This window comes from Gallus gallus, chromosome 6 (genome assembly GCF_016699485.2).
Source record: "Gallus gallus isolate bGalGal1 chromosome 6, bGalGal1.mat.broiler.GRCg7b, whole genome shotgun sequence".
Taxonomy (NCBI): Eukaryota; Metazoa; Chordata; class Aves; order Galliformes; family Phasianidae; genus Gallus; species Gallus gallus.
The window spans coordinates 24,042,042-24,063,629 of record NC_052537.1 but is presented as its reverse complement, the minus strand read 5'-3'; the positions used below and the strand labels follow the sequence as shown (position 1 = coordinate 24,063,629).

General features: G+C 51.9%; 1 protein-coding gene across 8 annotated transcripts in view; it reads right to left on the bottom strand.

Moving 5' to 3' along the window:
* Nucleotides 1-6,146: 6,146 nt before the first annotated feature.
* SUFU (SUFU negative regulator of hedgehog signaling) overlaps nucleotides 6,147-21,588 on the bottom strand; it is an 87,795-nt gene continuing 72,353 nt past the window's right edge. For all 8 annotated transcript variants that reach the window (XM_046942683.1, XM_046942684.1, NM_001396718.1 and 5 more), the window contains 2 exons: nucleotides 16,029-16,097; nucleotides 6,147-12,582 (listed from right to left, as the gene is read on the bottom strand). In XM_046942683.1, coding sequence (XP_046798639.1) covers nucleotides 12,493-12,582; nucleotides 16,029-16,097 — 159 coding nt within the window. In that variant the 3' untranslated portion in view covers nucleotides 6,147-12,492. The remainder of the gene's footprint in view (nucleotides 12,583-16,028; nucleotides 16,098-21,588) is intronic.

The window sequence follows — 21,588 nt, the reverse complement described above, 5'->3', positions numbered from 1 at the left end:
GGGGCAAAAAAAAAAAAAGAAAAAGAAAAAGAAAAAAAAGACCGGAGGGGCTCCGAGCGGGGCTGCCCCGCTCCCCCGCCCCGGAACAATGCGCCGGGCGGGCGGGGGTCGCGGCGGGGCCGGGGGGCTGCGCGGAGCGGAGCGGGGCCGGAGCGTGCGGTTCCGGGCGAGTCAGCCCTCAGCCATTTTGCGCTGCCCTATTGGAGAGCGGAGCGGAGGCGCAGGGAAACGCAAAAAAAAAAAAAAAGAAAAAAAAGAAAAAGAGAGCCCGACCCCCCCCCGCCCCCCTCCCGTCGGAAGAATGTCGCCTCGCCGCCGCTCTCTGCACCCGCCCCGCTGGGGGCTGCGGGCTCCGTCCCCGCGTCCCCGCGTCCCGTCGGGGCCGCTCAGCAGAGCCCCCCGCGACCGCGACCGCCCCCGCCGCCTCCTGCCATCTTGCGCTGCCCGGCGGCCCCACGCCCGGCCTTCCTCCCGCCGCCCCCGGGAGGCGGCCGCGGCCGGGGGGGGCGCGGATCCCCGGGAGCCGCGGGGTTGGGGCGGGGGGGGGCGAGGGGTGGGGGGGGGGGGAGAGCGGGGCGGCGCCTCGGAGCTGCGCGGCTCAGCCCCGGCGCTGGGGGCCCGGAGGGGCGGCCATGGGGGCGGCGGCCGCGGGGAGAGAGCGACCGGGGGCGGGGGGAGGCGGGCGCGTCCCGCCCCGGAGCCGCAGCCGCTGAGTGCCGGTGGGGCCGCCGGGCGCTGCCGCCACCGCCTCGGAGCCGCCCCGCGCTGCGCTGCGGTGGGAGCCGGCCCGGCCCGCCCGGCCGCGCGTCACCGCGCTCCGCCCCAACGCGGGGCGGCGCTGCCTTAAAGCGGCGACGGCCGCGCGGGGCCCACCGCGGCGTGCGGGGACCGAGGCGGTGGGTGGGGGTGGGAATAGGGGTGATAATTGGGTCGGCGTGCAGGGGCGGGTGGGTCGGGATGGAGACGGACGCGGGAATGGGTATTCGGTTAGGATCGAGATGGGAATCGGGTGGAGATGGGAACGGGGTTCAGACGGGAACGGAGATAGGAGTGGGGATGGGGATGGGGATGGAGAAGGGAATGGGGATGGGGATGGAAAACGGGAGGCAAGTGGGGATGGTGTTGGGATGAGGATACAGATGGGATGGGATGGGATGGGATGGGATGGGATGGAGGTGGGGATGGGAATGGTGTTCGGATTGAGATGCAGATGTGTTGGGATGGAGATGGGAATGGGATTTGGGTGGGGATGATGATGAGATGGGAATGGAATGGGAATGACACAGGGTTGGGGATAGTATGGAGATGGAGATGGGAGTGCGAATGGAGATGGGGATACGGATGCAGATAGAGATACACGTAGAGATACGGATGTGGCCAACAGCTGCCTCAAGGGAGGACAGCTCACCGGGGCCTGTCCTTTTGCTCTTCCAAAGTGAAGGCTGCCCCTGCCACTGTTGCACTGAGTTGCACATCCTCAGCACCACCCTCATCCCAGAGACTCCCAGTCCCACCCCTGGTGACGTGCAGGACATCCCCACCAGCAATCATCAGTGCAGACCAGAGCCCAGCTGGCACATGTGCCCTGCTGCCTGCTGTGTGGGTAGTAGGGCTGCAGAAGGGGGTCCCACCACCGAGTCAGGTTGGGGTCGGCTGCTCCCGATGCCAGCATTGGCCATTTGTCCCGTGGGGTCCCTCTGCAGCCCCTCCAACAGCTCTCTCACCAAATGGTTCTGCAGCTGCTGTGTGGGATGAGGTGTATCCGGCCCCAAAGGTGCAGGGAATAAAGCACGTGGCCGACGTTAACCCATTTCCCACCGGTGAGGAGGTCACAAATGACTTCAAATTGGTTGGCAGGGATAGAGCAGGACTTCCTAACTGCGGCCATGGACCTGTCTGGAGCCCTCAGATCCCAATGGCCCCGGTGTTGAACCACCCCCCTCCCCGCTCCATAGTGAGCATCCTGCAGTGCACCCCGGCTGAGATGATCGGAGCCTTTCCGTGCATTCCTTTGCAGGACACCTCTGCCAAGAGGCAGAGTGATGGGTATCAGCTCCCCTCAGCTTTATTTAGATTTGGGATCTCCCGTCCTATCTCTTTCTCTGCCTATCTCTTTCCCCTCTCGTGTTGATGGGAAGCATTTTGGGATGGAGAACATCCCTACCTGGGTTTACATTTATGCCTACACACCATGCTCCTGAGATTCCCTCTGTGCCACAGTAAAAACCAACGTTGTGAATGACAAAACCTAGCACAGCTCCTGGGGCTGAGCTGGACCTGATTGCTGTGCCGCACACCTGATGCTGTGGACTGCCCCTGCCCTAAGCAGCAGGGTGAGGGGAAGGTGGGAGCAACAAAAATGTTCTGGGATGGGAGGGGAACCCAACGCCTGAAGCCTGGCAGGCCCATTCCCACAGAGCAGTCCTGCAGGAGCTGCGGTACATCTGAAAACTCAGCGGAAGGCTTTAGGAGCACAGGGTTGGAGGTGGCTGAGGTCACCCCACGGAGTGTCAGAGGCACGGGATGTACAGAGATTATGTTTGTTATTCAGAGCTGTGGACCCCACTGCTCTGCTGAAGAATGGGGCAAAGCAAACATTGGGTCTCCTTCATCCTGAGGTAGGTCCAGGGTGGAATGTCCAACTCCAGGTGGGAAAGCCAAGCCTGGGGTTGGAGCTCAGGTTGAACTGCTCATCCAGACGTGGGGCAGCCCTTCCAGATGTGGGGCTGCCGTCGCACTGCTGGCTGTGGTGTCAGGGTGATGCTCGCCGCCCTATCCAAGCTCGGGGTTGCTGGGAACGGGGCAGCACGGCTCCCCTGCCTGGTGGGGTTTCTTTCTATGGAAATGCCTGCAAGCAGCTGCCCTGCCGAGTGACTCATTTCCTGCTCTTGTGTCACATTCTGGTCAGGCCAGTTTGGCAAAGGCTTTTTTCTCTCCCTCGCTGCCTTTCTCTCCTTCTCTCCCCCACCGCGGAGGCCCGGGATGTGCATTTGCTCAGCCCCTGGCAGGATGAGGCTGGATTTTCAGGAAACTGCGTCAAAACTACAAACCTCCAAAAAAAAAAAAAAAATCTAAACAAACAACAATAAAGAAAGACAGAACGATTTTCTTTCCCTCTTTTCTGAGAGCGAGGGAGGCGGGTGGCCTGGCGGGCTCCTCCTCGCTTCCCCCAAAGCGAAGCTCTCTGGACAGCGGCTCTGCTCACGTGGAGTTCTGTGTTCCCTGGTGGCTGCCCAGGGCTCTGGCTGCGCCACGTCCCCAGCAGCCATGGGACTGACACAGGTTGGTCGGGACTGACATAGGTTGGTCAGGACCGTGGCCCCAGCATCCCTCCCTGCAGCCTTTTCTGCCCACCTCCATCTCCGCAGCACAAGGCTGCCTTGCCCCCGTGGCGTGGTAGGACAGCAGGAGCGGGGCACGATCCCATCCAAGCCAAGGCAAACCCTCTGCAATCTTTGCTCCCAAGCAATTCTCATCCTTCCTCTTCCTTTTCTGCATGCTCTGTGCAATTAAAGCAGGCTACAGCCAAATGACCCGGCACCACACGCATGCTAAAAAGCCCCCCGCCGGGCCGCTACCGAGCTTCCTTTGAACAGCCATGTGTTGTTCCTAGGGCTGCAGGCAGCATCTGCTGCCGTGCAAACCCATGGCCCTGCTTGGTGCAGGGAAACTGAGGCAGGGAACGGGCAGGTGCTCGCCTGCAGCCCGTGCATCTGCAGTGCTCGAAAGCCAAAGGGTTTTGTTTGCCCACAGCCATGGGAAGAGCACAACGGTATCAGCATAAATTAGGTCAGGAAGCATTGCTAATAAAATGTCAATCCTGGTTGTGTAATGGGAGCAATTATGGGTTTAGGTCTTGTTAGGACACCAAGAAGGAAAACATGGCTGCTCCGAGGGCAGCAGGAGCGCGATGGCAAACAACGAGGAGGGTCCTGCTGAGGGAAGGATGAAGCCGTTGTGGTGTCTGAGTTCCCTCGCCGCATCACTGGGTGAGGACTGCAGGAAGTGGGGCTCTGCCCCTGACCTACGGCTCAGGTCCCCAAACTGGGTCCCCTACTGCCACCACTCCTGGGATCCCATCCCGTGCCTGATGGGGACAGGGATGCCTGGGGGCTCTTACACAGAGGGGGCAGTGGGGACAGAGTGCCTTGGGCAGTGGTGAGCCTTTAAGCCACGGACACACAGCACAGGGTAAAGTGAATTGTGGAGGCATCCGTGAACACAAAGAGTCGTACATTGCATTTGGTCCCACTTACTGCTTATAAATGATTACTGCGTGTTTTAATAAATGGTTAATCAAGTGTTAGAGTCCAAACAAGTTGATGGGTTGCTTATTACCACGGTTTATAACCTTTTATGAATGCCTTCTGCCGATGTACTTATAAACATCCACACCACGTACTCCTCGTGTCTTGACATGTTGGTCACATCTGGTGGAAGTTGGTTAACTCTTGAGCTGCTCGCCAACAGCAGACCAATAGGGGCGCTGGGGTTCAGTGCTGCTCAGCTGCACACCTACATGTGGGCAGCCGAGGGCGATGCGGGTGCTGTGGTGTCCCCTTGTCCTTGCCACTTCATGATGATGAAAGGGGATGGAATGACCCCGGTTTGGTGTGAGCCAGACACATCCAAATCCAGAACAAGTCAGCAGTGGGGTTTTTTCCTTGTGTGCTTTTACCACTAGGACAAACAATGAGGGGAAGTGAGTGGTGGATTCTTCATTGCTTGAAGTCACCAAATGAAGACAGGATGTCTTGCTGGAACGCGTGCCTGAATCAAAAACACAAGTTGTTGGGCCCAACGCGAGTAATTGGGTGAAATTCCGAATACAGGAGGTCAGATGGGATGATTTAGTGGTCCCCCTGGCCCCCGAATCCACGGAAACATCCTCGGCCATAGCCGTTAATTCTGCGGGTAGCGCATCTACAGCCCCTCACGTCATGTTGCGAATAATGAAATAAAACCCTCAATAAGCTGAATAACAAGGAAACAATTTCAAATAAGAGTCTCCGAAATCTCCTTTTAAGGCAATGACTGGGATTCCCACCGCTGGTGGTGCTCCCGACACCTCGCAGCGCTGTCGGGCTGCAGCCCGCGGGCGGTCCCATCACAGCCTGAGCCTGAACCCCTCTTTTTCATTTTCCCTGTGGTGACATCGGCTCTGCGGGGAAATGGGGTGGGCAGGGAGCAGCACTGTGGCCGTGAGCCCCTTGTCACGGGGACCCCATTCCCTATTCTGCATCCTCCCGCCTGTCAAGGTCCCCGGTGCTGCCGTTCGCTTTTGGGATGGAAACGTGTCCCAGCCCTCCCTGCACACTGTGGAAGAAGAAAAAAAAAAAAAGAGAGAAACAAACAAACAAATCCCTTCCCTCTCCTGGCTTGGCATCTGCTCACAGCCCTTCCATTATTAATTAGAGGAGCTGCCGGCGTTATTAGCAACAAACCGCTCCTAATGAAGTTCAGAGCCGCAGATCCAGGAGGGGCTCCCAGACACCGCTTTTCACAAACCTTAATTAAATTCACCGCCTGAAGGTGCTTTCGGCTGGGCGGCGCAGCGCGGTGGGGCACGGGGCAGGGAGAGGGCTGCGGGCAGGAGGGGCACCCCAGGGCCGGCAACATGGGATTCAGGGCCGGACACGGCACCGGCCAGGACGTGCCATGCAAAGGGACAGCGTAGGTTCTCTCTGATTCCGGTGCTGTGGGGTCCAGAGCTCCCCTGCCGCTCTGCTTATCTCCTGCACAGCCTTGATGCATTGCAATGATTAACAGGGTGCCGGAGGGGAGGTTCCCAGTGCCGTCCTTGCCAGGGCTGTCTGAGTGGGCAGCACTTCGAGGCCTGGGAGGCAGATGGCACACAGGGTTTGGGGCAAGGGAACCGGCCGCAGCCATCCGTTCATTGCTTCTATTTGATGCGGGGATGGCCAAGACAATGTCCCTGGATGAACAAGAGCAAAACCCACCCGGCTCCTTGCACATCCCCTTCCCTCCCCCACCTCGAGCTTCCACCCTTCCCCTCTCTGGCCTTAAAGGAATTTATTACAGAGGAGCATAAAAAGATTACAGCAAAACCGTTCAGTGTTGGTGGGAAATCATCACAACGTCAGCAGGACTATTACATCCCAGCGCTCGCAGAGAAGGACACCGAGAAGTATGCAAATACCTTTAATGCACTTAGGATACACGGGAGGAGAAGACGTTTAGTGATTCACAAAAATATTACAAAAGTCACGTGCAGGCAAAACATACCCAGCACTGAAATAACAATGTAAGAATTTACATTAGAAACTAATATAAAATATTTAAAAACATCTGCTAGTTTAGCTTTCTGTTTTGTCTTTTATAAAAAAAAAAAAAAAAAAAAGAAAAAGAAAAAAGAACAAAGGGGGTGGGGTGGGGGAGAAAGGCCATCTCCAAGGGCCCGACAGGAGTCCCCGAGTCCCCCCGGGAAGCCGTGCAGAAACCCTCTGCAATGCAAAGCACCACGCCGACCAGCAGAGCCTGCACCCCGCACCGCTGTAGGGGAACACCGCAGTGCCCAGCGCGGGTGGGAAGGAGAGGGGTGTGAAGGGCTGAAATCCCCCGTGGGGTCGGAGTGAGGCCGGGAAGCCCCCCGCCGCCTCAGGGCTGTGGAATCAGGGCAGCACAGACAGCAGAGGGGCACGGGGCTGCTGCACCCACCCAAACATGCCGTGTTGATGTAGGACCTACCGCCACGGTGCGGTCCCTCCCACCCTCAGCGCCGCTATGCGTGCAGCGCAGTATTTCCGGAGCTGCTCTTTCATTGCGGTTGGGCCCCAGGGACAGGAACAAAGGAGCCATTTTGATCTCCAGCTTCGCCGGGGAGAGGAGGGACAGGCCGAGAGAAAAGAGCAGTGTTTGCAAAACACAACAATCGGCAGGGAATTTTCCTCCAGCTTTGAGAGGCTGTTTCTTTTCCTCTCCCTTCCTCTTTTTTATTAAAAGAGAGGAGACGCAGCATTATGGCTGGAGTATAAACAACAGCAGCGGGTGCTGGTAGGCCGCAGTAGGCCTCACGTGCGCAGCTTAGCCCAAGGCCGCTGAGCCCACGAGGGGCCGGGCTCCCTTTGTGGCAAGCTGAGGGCCACTTGGGGCCTGCTGGCAGTGCTGGAGTGTGCCCACAGCTTTAGGGGAGCCCCACGGGCAGGCCTGCAGCCTGTGCCATCTCAGGCTTCTTCTCTGCTTGAAATGTTGGACTGGTGTCGAACACAAGCTGGTTTGTTTTGCTTCGTTTTGTTTTGTTTTTTAAAGAGGACAAGCAGGCACCGCACAACAGAAAAAAAAAAATGTTACAAAAATAATAGGTTGCTACAGAGCTTGTTAAAATCTGGTCCCAGAGACCTAAATCCAGCTTTAACATCTCGGGATGTGAACCCCACTGGCAACCGTGCATATAGAGCTTGTTTTGGATGCAGTCTGGCTTCTGGGCAAGCCTGCTTTTATGGATGGGGACAGATGCACTGAGAGGGATTCCCGGTTGCTCGACAGCTCATCTGCCCTCACAGCGTCGCTTGAAGGGAGAATTAAGGCACAATATGGGATCTGAAGGAGGGCACTTGCACAGGATCGCCTCCTGAGCCTGGGGGCTGTCCTGGTGCTGGCAGTGCCCCCAGCTCACCCAGGAGCAACACATGAGCTGAAGCCCAGGATTCCACCCAGCAGCACTGTGTCCAGGCTAGGGGAAAATGGGGCGCGTGGGTCTGAGGGCTCATCAGGTCTGAAGGTTCTCATAGAATCATCAAATCATTTGAGTTGGAAAGGACCCTTAAAGGCCATCTGGTCCAATTCCCCTGCAATGAACAGCAACACCTACAGCTCCATCAGGTACTCAGAGCCCCATCCAGCTTGACCTTGAATGTCTCCCCACTGGTGTGGGGCTGCCTTTCAACAGCCAGATACAGGCCTGCAAAGTGGGCCACAAGCTCTGGACGCCTGCCTAGGAGGTGATGACCACCAGGGCAGACAGACAAACAGCCGAGTCCCCATGCAGATGCATCCTCCAACCAGCAGCCCTGAGAAGCACGCAGCCAGCCCAACATCCTCAGTGAAGCATCTCAGAGAGGTTTTTGTGAGGAGCTGGGGGACATTTGATGAAGCGAACGGACCAGCCTGGGGGCTCCCTTGGGGGGCAGCGGAGCGAGAGCTCCACTCCCTGCCCCACGCTCATTAAAAAACCAAACGATTCAGAAGCAGCTGCATCGCCATTCCCCATCTCTGAGCTAACACAGTCATTTGCAGCCCACACCCTCAGCAATGGGCACAGGCCAAGGTGTGAACATGCAGTGGGACGTGCACAGCCAGGTCCTTAGCCCCACACAGGACCTCAGTAGGTTGTGGTGCGGACACGAGGACTGGTCTGCAGGCACCACTGCAGCTCAGTGCCGTTGCCTTTGGTTTCTGGCTTCCCTGCATCCCGCTGAGATGGCGCAAAGGATGGTGCTGCCTCAAAGTAGCCCCAGCTGTGGGTGCAAGGGAGGCTGCTAACCTGCCTCCAGCACACAGCCTCTCCCCGGCAATCTGTCCCCTCCAAGCCAAGCTCTGCTTTCAACTATTTTTTTTTAAAGCTACACCTCCTAAATATTTCTACTGGTCGCAGATGAAAAACAAAATCCCCACTTCTTCAAAGACCATTTGATGACCCGATGGTGTCATTTCAAAAGTCATCCAAGAGCAACTGAATATTTGAAGTGAGGAGCTTCAGAGTATCACTTCAAATCACTGCTGGCATATCTACGTACAGTAAAACCAATATATCACCATCCTCAAAGATCTTATACACAGCAGGCACTGCCTAACTAAGCCACTGAAAATATCACTGTAGGTCACTCCAGCTACAAGACCGACTGCTCTGCCCAGGTCATATCCCACATGCTGAAACTATACAATCTTCCTTCTGTTTTTAATCACAAGTTGAGAAGGAAAGTAGTCCTGGCTTTTGGGACTTCCCTTGTTCCAGAACTGCTGTCACATGTTGCATTTTCAAGGCATTGCAGATCTGCCACGAGGCTCTTCATCTTTGGAAATACCCCTACCTCACTGCATCATGCGATTTCTCCAGGAGAGAGAAAACCTGCACCCACTTATTTTAAACTGACATTTATATCCAGATCACTATCTCTAGACAACAGACGCCTCATAGGTTTTGGCTTCATATAATCCTGCTTCAGACCTTTTACACAATCTAGGAGAAAAATCAGCACCAGTAGACCTACTACCTCAGCAGGTTTGGGCTAGAAAATAGCATGGCATTTACTAACGCTGGTGCATTTCCCTTTTTAAAACTATTTGCTCACTAAAATACAAAGGTTTCTTTTCCAGTTCCTTCACACACAGGCATGTCCTCTTGCCCCAAGATGAAAATATCCAAACTCGAGATCTCATTTACTTGCCAATGAGTAAGCCTTTGGCATAGTTGCAAACTTGAAGCGAATCAAGGGAGGGGAGGTCCTGTGGGTGAACAGCTCCTCACAACGCTGAATAACATGCAACTTTCTTTTTCTCGATAACTGTTGAGAGGCAGCAGGACGACCTTGGAGCTTAACGGTTGACTTTCACCAGTTTCTCTCTTATAGTTGGTCTAACAATAAGACAGTCTTCTATTTTAGCAGTTAACATTCGTCTAATATTTTCCCCCCTAGCTTCCTTCCCCTGAAATCTTCCCCATAATTGTTATCCAGCTACGGGCAAAGATGTGCTGAGAAAATGTCACGGAAATAGAGATTTCTGGCATGCCACCTGTTCATAACTCAATACACAGAACTATATATAAATACATGACATGGAACGAAAAAACACACACACAAGAATACTGGGTGGATTTTCAAATGCATTCAGTGTGCTCCCTCTGAAGTCAATGAAAACCCAACCCAGAGCGTCTGATGAGAGTAAATATGGTGAGGAAAACATACGCATAGACAACTGGAGCACAAGACAGCTTGGAGGAGCCACCTGCCCACCTGCTGCAAAGGCTCCCAGAAGTCACAGGGCAGGAGGTCCTCAGCCTTCCAGATGTGTCAGACCCACAGAGGGTCTGATGGACTTCTCTCTGCCCTGTGCTGATCTCTGCAGGAAAAGCAACAACTGACCTTCCAAAAACCCCTTCTCCACCAAGATGTGGACTTGAAGCTCCTTTTAACGAAGGCTAGCATCTGGAAAGAAGGAAGAGCAGCCAGCCTCATTGGTGATGGGCCAGTGCTGCTGCAGGCACCCTCAGCAAGCCCATACCAGAGCAGTCCATGGGCTACTGCTGGTAGATGATTCTGGGACAATATTGTAGTTTTTGCCCTGCCCTTTTTCTGGCCACTGAAACTGTCCGATTGTTCATTATCTTGTGACAGGACTCTTGGTGATACCGTTTCTGAAGCTGGACTGGTAGATTTCCATGCTGTTCTCCAGTCCACAGTGTCCCCTGGATATGCATCTTGAGTGCAGAAGGCTTGTGCAGGCTTAGTGTGAACTAGGACAATGAAAACTAGCCAATAGATCCCATGGATGAATGCAGTCTGCCACAGCACAGAAATCACTCTGGCTGGCACATGCAGATATCTGAAAGTTTGTTCTTTCACAGCAGGATTTTAAGATGATCCGCTGAGTTCAGACAAAATGACAAACTCATTTACATGTAAATTGCTTTCGTAGCTTTGCAGAAAGGAAGGTTCTGCTGAGCAGTGTTGGACCCTGCATTTGGCCTGCCTTAAATTATAATATAACAACAATTATAATAATACAAATACTACTTTGTACACAAAGCACGCCCTCCCCTGCAAACCCTGGCATGCTTCGGTAGGTCCTACAGCCCTCTAGTCAATAATCACCCTCTCTGCACAGAGAGACATTGAGTGACTTGCCTGAGGCCACAGAGGAATTCTGTAGCAAGTCCAAGGAAAGCTTTGTGGCTCCTAGCTCTGCTTCTTGACCAGCATTAACCAGCCTCAAATATATGCGAAAAACATCAAAGCCGTCTGTGCCAGGAAGAAAAAACAAACAGAAATTCAAGCCTGGGGTACCAAGAGGCCTCCTGGACAGGGGATCAGGGGAGTTAAGTGTTAACAGCTATTGTTATACTTGTATTAAGATCACACGGCAACTGGCAGTTGCACACAACTTGGGAAGAAGAAACAGCCAAGCTAAGTTGGCAGAAAGGGGTGGAAGAGAAAGCCGCACCTCCTCTGACAGGAGAGAAAAGTTGCCACTGAAAGACAATGGGCAAAGAAGGGTTGGGGGAATATGCATCAGGAACAACCTGCAGCAGCAGCAGGGGGTGAAGCCTGCAGTTGACTGCTTCAGCATAACCACAGGGGCCAGCATCACCATGCAGAGACACAACATGACCGAGCAGACCACGTCCTCTGCACAGCGTTTGGCTCTGGGCGAGAGGCCACAGGGATCTAAAGGAGATGGCCTTTTCAATCTGCTTTTAATGCTTTTCAGTCCGAATCCACCTGAAAGGAGGGACACCAGCTGCCACAAGAGCCACCACTGCAAGGCTGGAGGGGAAAACAGAGCTGTGATAGGGCACAACTCCCACTGCGACAAGAATAGCTGGATTTACCGAGGCTGAGCCTCCCCTCTGGATCCTGCAGAGCTGCTGAAGTTGCCTTGTGAACAAACGGTTCTTTCTAGCTTCTCAAATTCTGTACAATAGCAAAGAAAAAATACTTGACAGTATCTCTTTAAAGATAAACACACTGTAAACAGGAGATCTCCCCCGCCCCGGTAGCTTTCTTCCTCCTGCTTGTGCAAAACCAGAGGTTGCGACCTTCCCTGGGGTTCAGGCACAAGGACAGGATGCGTGAGAATAAAGTTGCCTCTGTTTGCAGCGATACCATAGCTAATAGCACCAAGACCAACACTTAAAACATGCCTAATTTGAGGGCAGGGAGTATCTGGGTTTGTTTTTCTTGACTGAACTAGAAAGTTCATCTTTAAATCTGTTCAGCTTCAAGCATGTGAGCTTTTGGCCTCCTTTAAACAGGGGAAATACCATTCTGTTTCTGAAAAGAAAAAAAAATAGCACATGGAAGAACAGTTCTGCAGTCAGTAAAAGTTTGGCTAACAAAAGGACTCCAGAGTCACGTAAAGAACATTTAATCCATGGATTATAGGCTTGCACCTGGCAGAATGCATGTGTAAATACAGGCGTGCAGAGCGCCTACACCCTGGGCTAAGGCAGAGGGAAGTTTTGTAGCTAGGAAAGAGAAAGGATTCTTACTACTAATTTTCATAGTTAAATATTTCTCACTCGCACTCACACATACGCAGGCTGTTCCCAGAGAGCTCAGCCTTGGGAAGGATAAAGGAAAGGGCTCAGTTCGGTCTGGGCTGGTGCTGAGTTGCTCCTCTTCTGTTTGCAGTGGTTGTGCAGCGAACTCTTTATTTGCAGGCAGAGTTTTTACTGCATTAATTATCCTGTGAGTCACTGGGTAATGGACAGTAACTTGGCTCTCCCAGTTGTTAGAAGGGTGTAATTCAGCTCTAATGCAGCGGGTTGTCGAACACAGCATCTGGCAAGATGGAGACTTTCAGTTTCTTTTCAGGCCAGCTGTACTCCTTTGGAAGTTTAAACTGTAAGACAATACAGAGAACCAGTTAATGTATATCACTGCAATCTAATCCGCAGAAAAACAAAACATAACAAAACACAAAATGGGTACAAAGGCAGGCGGCCCTGTGTTATTATTATTACTTAAAACAAGAGGCCACTAAGAAAACATTTCCCCATCAGTATGTTTTGGACAGCAGTGGACATTAGATAATGTGGCCTGTGCCTCAGCTGCCAAAGTAAAGTTATGAGATTTCAGCCCAAGCATTGTTTATTTCATCAGATGGATTCCGGAGGGTTTCTGCTCCCATCACCATCTCCCCTCCCCAATCTCGCTGAAAATTCACAGCACAAGTGCATTTTTTCTCCCCTTCCATTTGGCTATGTCCCTTTCCCTCCACCTCCTCTCCAGAGCCCCAGTTTTCTTCAGAGGGAACATTCTGGCAGCTCGTGAGGCCCTGCCCGCGCAGGGTGGGGTGTGCATGAGCCCTGCTGAGGGCAGAACTGAGAGGGTTTGCAAATGGCCATCCATGGGAGGGAGCCCTGGCTGGGAGGTCAGCATGCCAGAGCAGCAATTCTGCTCCAGCCTGACCCCCTGCACAAAGGCTTTGCACAGCGCCCGCACAATGCCTCATAATTGCACAGGCACTCAGCTGCTTGGGCTGTTTTGCAAACACTGATTGAAGCACAGGGAATGGAGATTTTTGCCCCAGCCTGGTTTACACATCAGTGTTTCTGGCAGATGTTTCCCAAACAATGCAAGTCTCTTGTCCCACTTGTCCTAATGCTGCTGCAGAACACCCAGCCTAAGGCTGGGAAGGCACCTGAACGTCTCGGATCCCAAACATGACTGCTTAGGGACAAGAAGTCCAAGGAGTTCCCATTTGAAACACATTTGACCAGGGCCCATGCATTCACACAGAAAGTGCAGGAGGTTCAGGGCAGCACTGAACCATCACAGAGTGGAACAATACTAGCTGTTTCCTGGCATTGACAGCCATGCAAGGGTTAACATGGACCAGGCCCTCCCATCGCCTTCTTGTTCAAAGGGCAGGCACTGAAAGATGTGCTGCTTAGCAGGGGAAGCTTGTGGGGCATCTGTGGGTTGACAAGTGCAATTCTGGAGCAAGAAAAGCTCCCCCTCTGTGTCACTAGAATTTTACTCTCACTGCTGAGCTGCCAAAGCCACGTCTAAGAGTGCAAGAAGTGGGGAAAAAAAAAACAAAAAAACAAAAAAACCCATCCTAGATGCAGCACTAATAAAGGCTTCAAGCCTGTATGTGCATAAGCCATATGCAACATGGCAGCAGAACAGCCACCTCTGGACCAGCATTTCAAGCAATCCCACTGACTGTTCTGAGGCTGAACACAAGGCTGAAAACCAGTTTGTAGGATGATTTTGTTTTTAAATCTCTGCTGCACTCAGTGATCACAGCACAGTGATCGTCCCTGATGCCTCTACAGCATCCTCAGGGAGGAATCTCACCAGGATCCTACCTCAACTGTGGTCACAGAACATGGAGGCAGCTGTTTCAGAACTGCCACAGACACAGCCATCCTTTCCTGAGTGAGCTCTCTGAACAAGGCCAGCAGTGCTGGAAACTACACAGGGGCTACTACGTACATAGAGAGCTTGTGCAAGGAAAAACAACCTGCAATTATCCATCTTTATCCAGTGAGTTGTTTTTCTTCCTGTAAGAGCCCCATTCTGAAGGACATCAACGCCTGCCCAGTGGTAGCATCTTGTTAGAGAAGTTCCCCTGCAGCCATCTGCTCCACAGGAAGGATGGCTGTAGCAAGCTATGAATTTGCTCCTGACCTTGCTCCATGCAAAGTTGTGTACAAGGGTAACTTGCAGTTGGGACCTACTGACCTTAACGTGCCAGGCTGGTGGCTCTGGGCCTGACCCATGATCTGAGGGCAAGGCAGCAGGATCGTTCAGGGTAATGGCTCCCCAGAACTTCTACTTTTTACTCCTCTAGTAAACATAAACAGTCCAAGTTCCACTTAAGATTGTTTTGTTCTTTTCTTTAACTCAGTCCCTGTGTATAGCTTGGACCATGTAATATAGTGGTCCCATACAGCCCAGGGGATCCTTCAGAGTTCAAGGTCAAAAGCATGTGAAAAACATGCTAAAGATACTCAGATAAAGATATTTCACTTAATCTGGGAGCCTTGTTATGTAGCAAAGGAAAGACACTCCTTGCAGCACTGACAGAGCCTCGTTCAGTCGCATGAGTATCATCAGCCAGGGCTGTGAGGAATGCATTAAGTTGGCCCAAACTGGGATCCTGCAACGTACAAATCCTTGGAGGGATCTGAACGCTGAAAGATCACATTTCATCTCAAGTATTTTCCTTTTCATAAACAGGAGTGGTTCCGAAGCAATCCTCTCAGAGAAGTCATCCTTTGCATTTGTTTGCTTTTCCCTTTTTAATTTAGCAAAGTCACAGTAACTCAGGCCGGCCGCTGTGCCAGAAGCTGCCATGCCCACTGCCTTTACCTCGCCGCAGGGCACGGAGGAACACAAGCAATCCAAAGCCCTACTAAAGGGCCTTCCGACCAAGCGCTCCTGGGCTTCCATGTCACCGGCCAAAATGAGCTTTGGATTAGGTTTAACTGGATAAAAGCTGGCCTGAAAGTCCCTGCACAGCCAGTAGTGTGCTCCCCTCACTCTCACAGCAAAGAACACCCTGGCATTAAATCAACTCTGGATTAAACAATTAGAGCCCTGAGATTTTCCTGGGGGGAGGGGAGCGGGGCGAGGGATAGGAGGGCTGCTTGACAAGCCAAGGAAAGTTTCTTTAGAGTCTGCAGGGAGCTGTAAAAAATGGGATTAAAAATATTACATGTCATTTTTGCCACTGCTCTTTGAAGTCAGTCAGAATATTTATATGGCATGCATGGGAGACAGGGTGTTAAATGTTCCCCAGGAAGAGATCACATGGCAAGGGGAAGTTTAGCACCACACAGCAAAGCTTTATAAAGCTCCTCCAGCCACTGCTGTAACACTTTCAGGCTGGGGATGGTCTTTTGCACGCTGTGCACCAACTTGCAGAGGCAGCAGGTGAGGGCCAAGAGTAGACATGAAAATGTTCCCAAACCAAAAAAGGAGGCCCCCAAGGACAGACTGTTCAGTAGTAAATGTGCTACCACTGCGTTCAGCTGCTCTGGAAGTGGGGGAGGAGGTGAGCTCTTGAAGAGGTCATCCACAGCATGGAGGCAAACCCTGACACCCTGGCCCAGGAGCTGCACTGCTTTGGGTCAGGGTGCTCAGGCAGTGAGTGGGGAATGATGCTGTAGGTGAGGATGTGTAGCATCTCCCTTCACACCAAAAACTGCTCTGCTTTTCTTGCAATCCCTTCTCTCAGTGCCCTATCCCATAGAAGATGGAAAGGTCCCACAAAGCCTCCAGACTGTGAGGCTCTCTGGGGCATACACTGGGGATGCAGGAACGATGCAGCCTTACTTCCTCTGGAGAATTCAGATCTTCTAAATCTTCCAGCATTCTCTCTACGAACTCTTCAGTCAATAGGATCTGCAAAGGAAATACAGTGGTTTACGTCTTCTTGCTCCTAGTTTTAGCTAACTGCCAAGCAACAGAATGACTTTTCCAGTGAGCAAATTGTACCAGCTCTCTCCTTCCCCACGTTCTTCATTCCTGCAACACATCGGTTTAAGGGCAAGGAGCTCCTAACTTTGCCTCCTGCCTCAACCACGGTAAAAATGTTAAAATTATACGGCAATCTTTTTTGACCCTCAATTATCTTCCCAAGACTAAAATTAGAGGCCCGGCTTTAGAAAGACAGAGTAGGGAAGAAGGAAAAGGAGTCAAGATAACAACTGCTGAAGAGGCAGTGGGAGACGGTCCTGCTTTCATCTGATTTCTTGAAGTGAAGCTCCATGAAGACCACAAGTCACATAAAGCTGAGGAACACTGGGGAGCAAGTCCCAGGGATTCACAGGGAGAAAAACCTGCATTCTCTTTAGGAAGGCATATGATAGCCAAAATCAGACATGTTCTCCGTCTTTTTGCAGCAGACGCAAAGGCTGGAGCCCCCAGCAATCAGCAGATTTGGAATGGGAATGGAAATGTGGTGCGGGATGGGGACAACATCCCCACACAGCACAAGTGTGTTGGAGTGGCATTCCTGGGAGTTGAGTTACAGCAGTAACCAACGCGTTATTCCCATTTCAACCTACAGGTTTGTTTCTTTCCCACTGCACCTCCTTTCCTTCCTTCACTCCACTCTTTCCTGTCTTCAGCACTGCTCTCCATCCCTGAAGCAGTCACCATACCCAGACCCCTTCCGTACCCTGTCTCCTCCTGCCCTGGGCTGGAAGAGGGGCAGCCTGGCTGTCCCATGGCCCTGCAGGAAGCCACCTCCAGCTCCTTGGTGCCAGGAATGGGAGCAGGGAGCGCATGATTGCCTGGGCAACGTGGGCTACTTGGCTGAAGGTGCTGGCCTATGTTTTGGTAATACCAGCAGGGCTGTTGGCTAGAAGAAAGGGTGCTCTGGTCTCCCTTTCTTCCTTTGTTTGGTAAGAGAATTGATCTGAAAACACTAAATCCAGATTCAAGAGCTATGATGTATCTGAATTCTCTTCCGTTCAACCCTGCTGCCCTGCCAACACTGTACACTGTTTCCCTGGAGGATGAGGGAACTGTAGCCTCCACTCTTCACTACATTTCCCCCCTCACTTAGCTCCAACCTGCAGCAGGCTTCAGGCCAGTGTTTATGACTGAGCTGCTCAGCCTGGATGCAGGTAGCCCATCAGGCCTTTCTGTTCATACCTTGCGCCTGGAAAAAGCTCTGCTTCAGCCAGCAGCCAGCAGCTTGCTGCTTTGGACAGAACTCTGCAACCTGGCACCAATCTGCAGACTGGCAAGCTGAGAAACATTGCACTGAAACACGCAGTGCCACTGCAAACTGCTGCAGTCTCCTTGCAGGAGGCTGTAACTATCCTGCCTGTTGAACTGGAGACACTCGTTTGTTGGCTGCTCACAGAACGAGGAAGCTGATTGTCCGTGTCAGAGGCAGGAGGGCAACCTGATTGCTCAGCCCAGGAGGAATAGCTGGGTGGGGAGCTGGGGCTGAGTGGAGCAGATCAGTTTCTGCGGAGGTGCAGCCTGCAATGGGGCGAGGGAATGAAAACAATTTGGCAGACATCAAAATGTACAGAGCAGCCGGAAAAAGGAGGAGGAATTGGTATTCACAGCAATCAGGCAAAGAGGAAATGAATATTCAGCCCTCCACGGATGAGCAAAAATGCCAGAGGTTGGGATGGGTGAGAGAGCAGGAATGAGGAGTCACATCTTTGGCAGGGGGACTGGAAGAGAAGCACAGCAGGAAGACCCCTGGGCGCTCCCAAGGTGCCAGAGGCAGGGAAGAAATGGGAACCACATGTGGAGGCAGCCAGCTGCTCTTCTGCTGCTGGAAAACAACGCAGGGTGAGCAGCAAGGGCTTGAGAGAGCAAACGGGGGACCAGTCAGGTCTTGGCTAAGCCACAGACCTGCAGAGTGGAGACAAGCCTATGTGGAGCACTGCGACAAGCACCAGCATGGGGTGTGATCCCCTGAGCCAAGCCCATCTGCAGCTCACCAGCACCCTCTCAGTGGATTTTGTTAATCTAGCTGAAAAAAAAAACCAACAATCAAACAACAACTTCCACTGATGTAGTGAGCTGAACTGTCTCCCTGCAGGGTCTGACAGGCGGAGTGGGACAGCAGTCTGCAGCTCAGCTGTCTCACGGACTGTGGCTGTGAGATCGAAGCGGCGGCAGCTTGTGCTTTGGAGCAGGCTGAGAAAAGAGTGCAGTGCTGTTCTGCAAGCCCTGCACAGATAGCTAACTTTGGTGGAGGGCAAGCGTCTCTGGCTGCAGTGACAAACTGCTGCAGTGACATTCACAAAGTGTGTGACACACAGCCCGTCCCCAGCAACCTGCAGCAGCCTGAGTCAGAAACAAACCACCCCAGAGCCTCCTACCCCATGCAGCTGGGGAAACTTGTCCTCCTTCCTTAGAGTAGAAGGGAATCTTTAAAGCACAGGTGCAACCAAATGGGTAAGCGAGCTGATTCCTCAGAGCAGGGAACCTGCAGCACTCCTGAACTCTCTTGAGGATGCAGAAGGCACACGTTCCCAGCACACCAGCTGCTAAGAGGGCTTTGAAGAAAGAAGCACGGCAGTCCTGGATTTGCATCCAGACAAGATTTCCCCTCTTAGAAGTAGCCCAATTTAAATGACCCAAGAGCATTAAAGTCTGCTCATAGATCAGGCCGACATCCACACCTGCAATCAGCAAAACAGCTTCATGCTGGTGACTCTTTGCTCCTATGGAGAAGGATGAGAATAAATCTGATCCCATCTCAGCTTCCCTCGCTCACAATATTTCACATTTCCAGCTACTGTAGCATGCCTGCTCCTGCACAGTATGATACCCCATTACATTAACACACACACGTTATATGTGCATGATATTAAAGGTGACATTCCCAGCAAATAAACATGACAGACTGCCATTGCTCTAGGCACCTAATTTAATTTCCTTTGGGATTTAAACCTTAGAAGCTCAAATTAAACAAATAGGCCCTGTTCACTTTATATTTCAGGCCTGAATCTAGAGTTTTCCTTCAATGCTGTTAGCTGATCTTATCAACAGGATGCTGCACAGAGATCATAATGATGAAACAGCTTTTTCACTCCCCCAGCGAAAACAGCTCCAGCTAGGGGAAGAGTCTTTGCAATCTGGAGGACAAATGAAGCCATTCAAAACACAGAGTCAGCCTTTCCTCCCATGACATCTCTTGGGCAGTGCTGAAGAGGCGACGGAGCTCTCTCGGAGCCATAGCGCCCGGCTGCTCACAGCTCTGTGTTTTCACAGCTCTGTGCAAACATTCCCGCCTTCCTGGCCTGCTGAAGCTGGTTACAGGGTGTAGCTCAGCCTTTGTCATGGCTGTTTGCAGTATATACAGGGAACAGCCTCGCCAAGCAGCTGGGGCTATCTCAGACGTTCCCTTTGGTGCTATACAGTCCTGCTTGCACTGGGATCTCTGTGACCTGACCCAGAGAGGCCCAGACAGATGCCATCCCGTTGCTAGCAGATTCACTCTTCATTTCCCATGTGCTCTGTGGCTGTGTGAATGTCAGTAATGCTGCAGAAGCTCGGGAGATGGTGACTACCCAAAAGAGAAGTACCTGTTCTCTATCAGAGGTACCTACTGCAACAATCAAGGCCTGCATTTCTCTCTGCCTCGCTGATAACCGCATGAGCTGACACATTACAATACACCGTGGTAGGCAGCCCCACTCAGGTGGATGTGTTCAGGGAATGCGGTGAGCATGATGTCTCCCTCTCGTGGTAAATCCCACCTGAGCTTGTCTGAAACCTACTTCTTACCTACAGGACTTAGCTACAGGTCAAGTGAAGGAGCTTGTGTCGAAGCCTCCATACCCGCAGACAGTTGAGAAACCTGTATTGTGACTTGTTACAGGTATGCAGCTGCAAATGCAGGAAAACAGGTGAGATCTAAAGACGTTCACAAGGTCATGGGGCTCTAGACTAGTTCGGCTGACTTTGAAAGCAACTTGTGCTTAGTAAAACATCAAAGACTTCACAGTCAGCTTATAGGTACCATTCTACACCTAACACCCCATCTCTCGTGCACATCAGGGTTCAGCCCCACCACGAGGACTGGAAATTCTCAGCACAGGAGAGGTTGCTGTGGACCACAGCTCATGCTGATGCTGACAGCCTAGGACAGCTGGCTCACCTTTGATTTGGAAGACCCTCAGAAGCTGAGCTAGGAATTAAGCTGCAGTTTTGTCTAGCTTCAGGGAATGTGCTTTGTTCAGGGCAAAATACAAGCAATTGGCCCAGGGACAACTCAGAATGGATGCTTTTACTGATAATACCCACTTTCTTGCCTACCTAGAAACAAAACCAAATGATCCCACACTTTGTCCTAGTGCTTTGTTTGCATTAAACATTGCCACTTGCTTTTCTAACAGGTTTGTCAAAGAAAATAAAGGTTTTATTAGATCTGGACTTAGTACAGAGCTGGCTTGTACAGTTCAGGCAGAGAAGGTGGGGATGCATTGCAATAAACCCCTATGTAAATCACACCAGCACTCCACAGACACCGCTCATCCATACAGGTGCTATGCCTGTGCTGGGTGGAGCAGCTGTACCCTAAGCCACATGTCATCTGTTACTTCTGCAAATACACAGCAGCATTTAGGAGCCCTTTGCCCTAAAAATGTTTCAGATTAATTCCTGTTGACAGCACAGAGAAAATGCAGCTGAGGTGTGTCAGCATTTCCCATTGAAATTAGACATTACCAATACACCCCCTGACTTGTGCTTTGTGCCATGAGCATCCCCAGCCTCTCTCCTGGCTTTCCCCTTGGCTTGGCCTTCTTCACGTTGCCTTACTTTGATGGTTCCGGCCTTGTCATTAAGTCTTTCTACGTCATGCCCAGCCCTGACACTGCCTGAAGAGGCCCATACCATCTCAGTACAGCCTCCAAGGTACCAGCATTGCGACAAACACCTTTGATGGGAAATTCCATTGTTGCTCTTCCAGGAGATTCATAACTCTCCTTGTACAGGAAAAACATCCACTCGCAGATGCCTGAGGGACCCTATTGCTTCACACTGTGATGTTACAATTCCAGAAGAGGAAGTATATGATGACACTGAAAGATTTTGACCTTGTGAGATCTCCTATGACATTCCCAGCTACAAGGCTAGTCCTAGGTCCAGCCTGATGAGATCCATCTTGTAGACAGGGCTGCTTCCAGTAAACACAAAGTTCGGCTGAGCTGGAGAAAGCTGGCAAGGGAGCCAAGCAATACCAATTCTTTCAGAGTGAAAATGCTAAGGCAGAACAGGCATTTCGGTAAATGCTCCAAGTGGGTAAGAAGAAAGCTACAAAGAGTAGCCAAAATGTAGTTCAGGTAGCAAGGGAGGGGCATTAGGCCAGGGGATAGTCAGTTGGCTGAAGGATGGAAGAACTTGACTTGTCCAA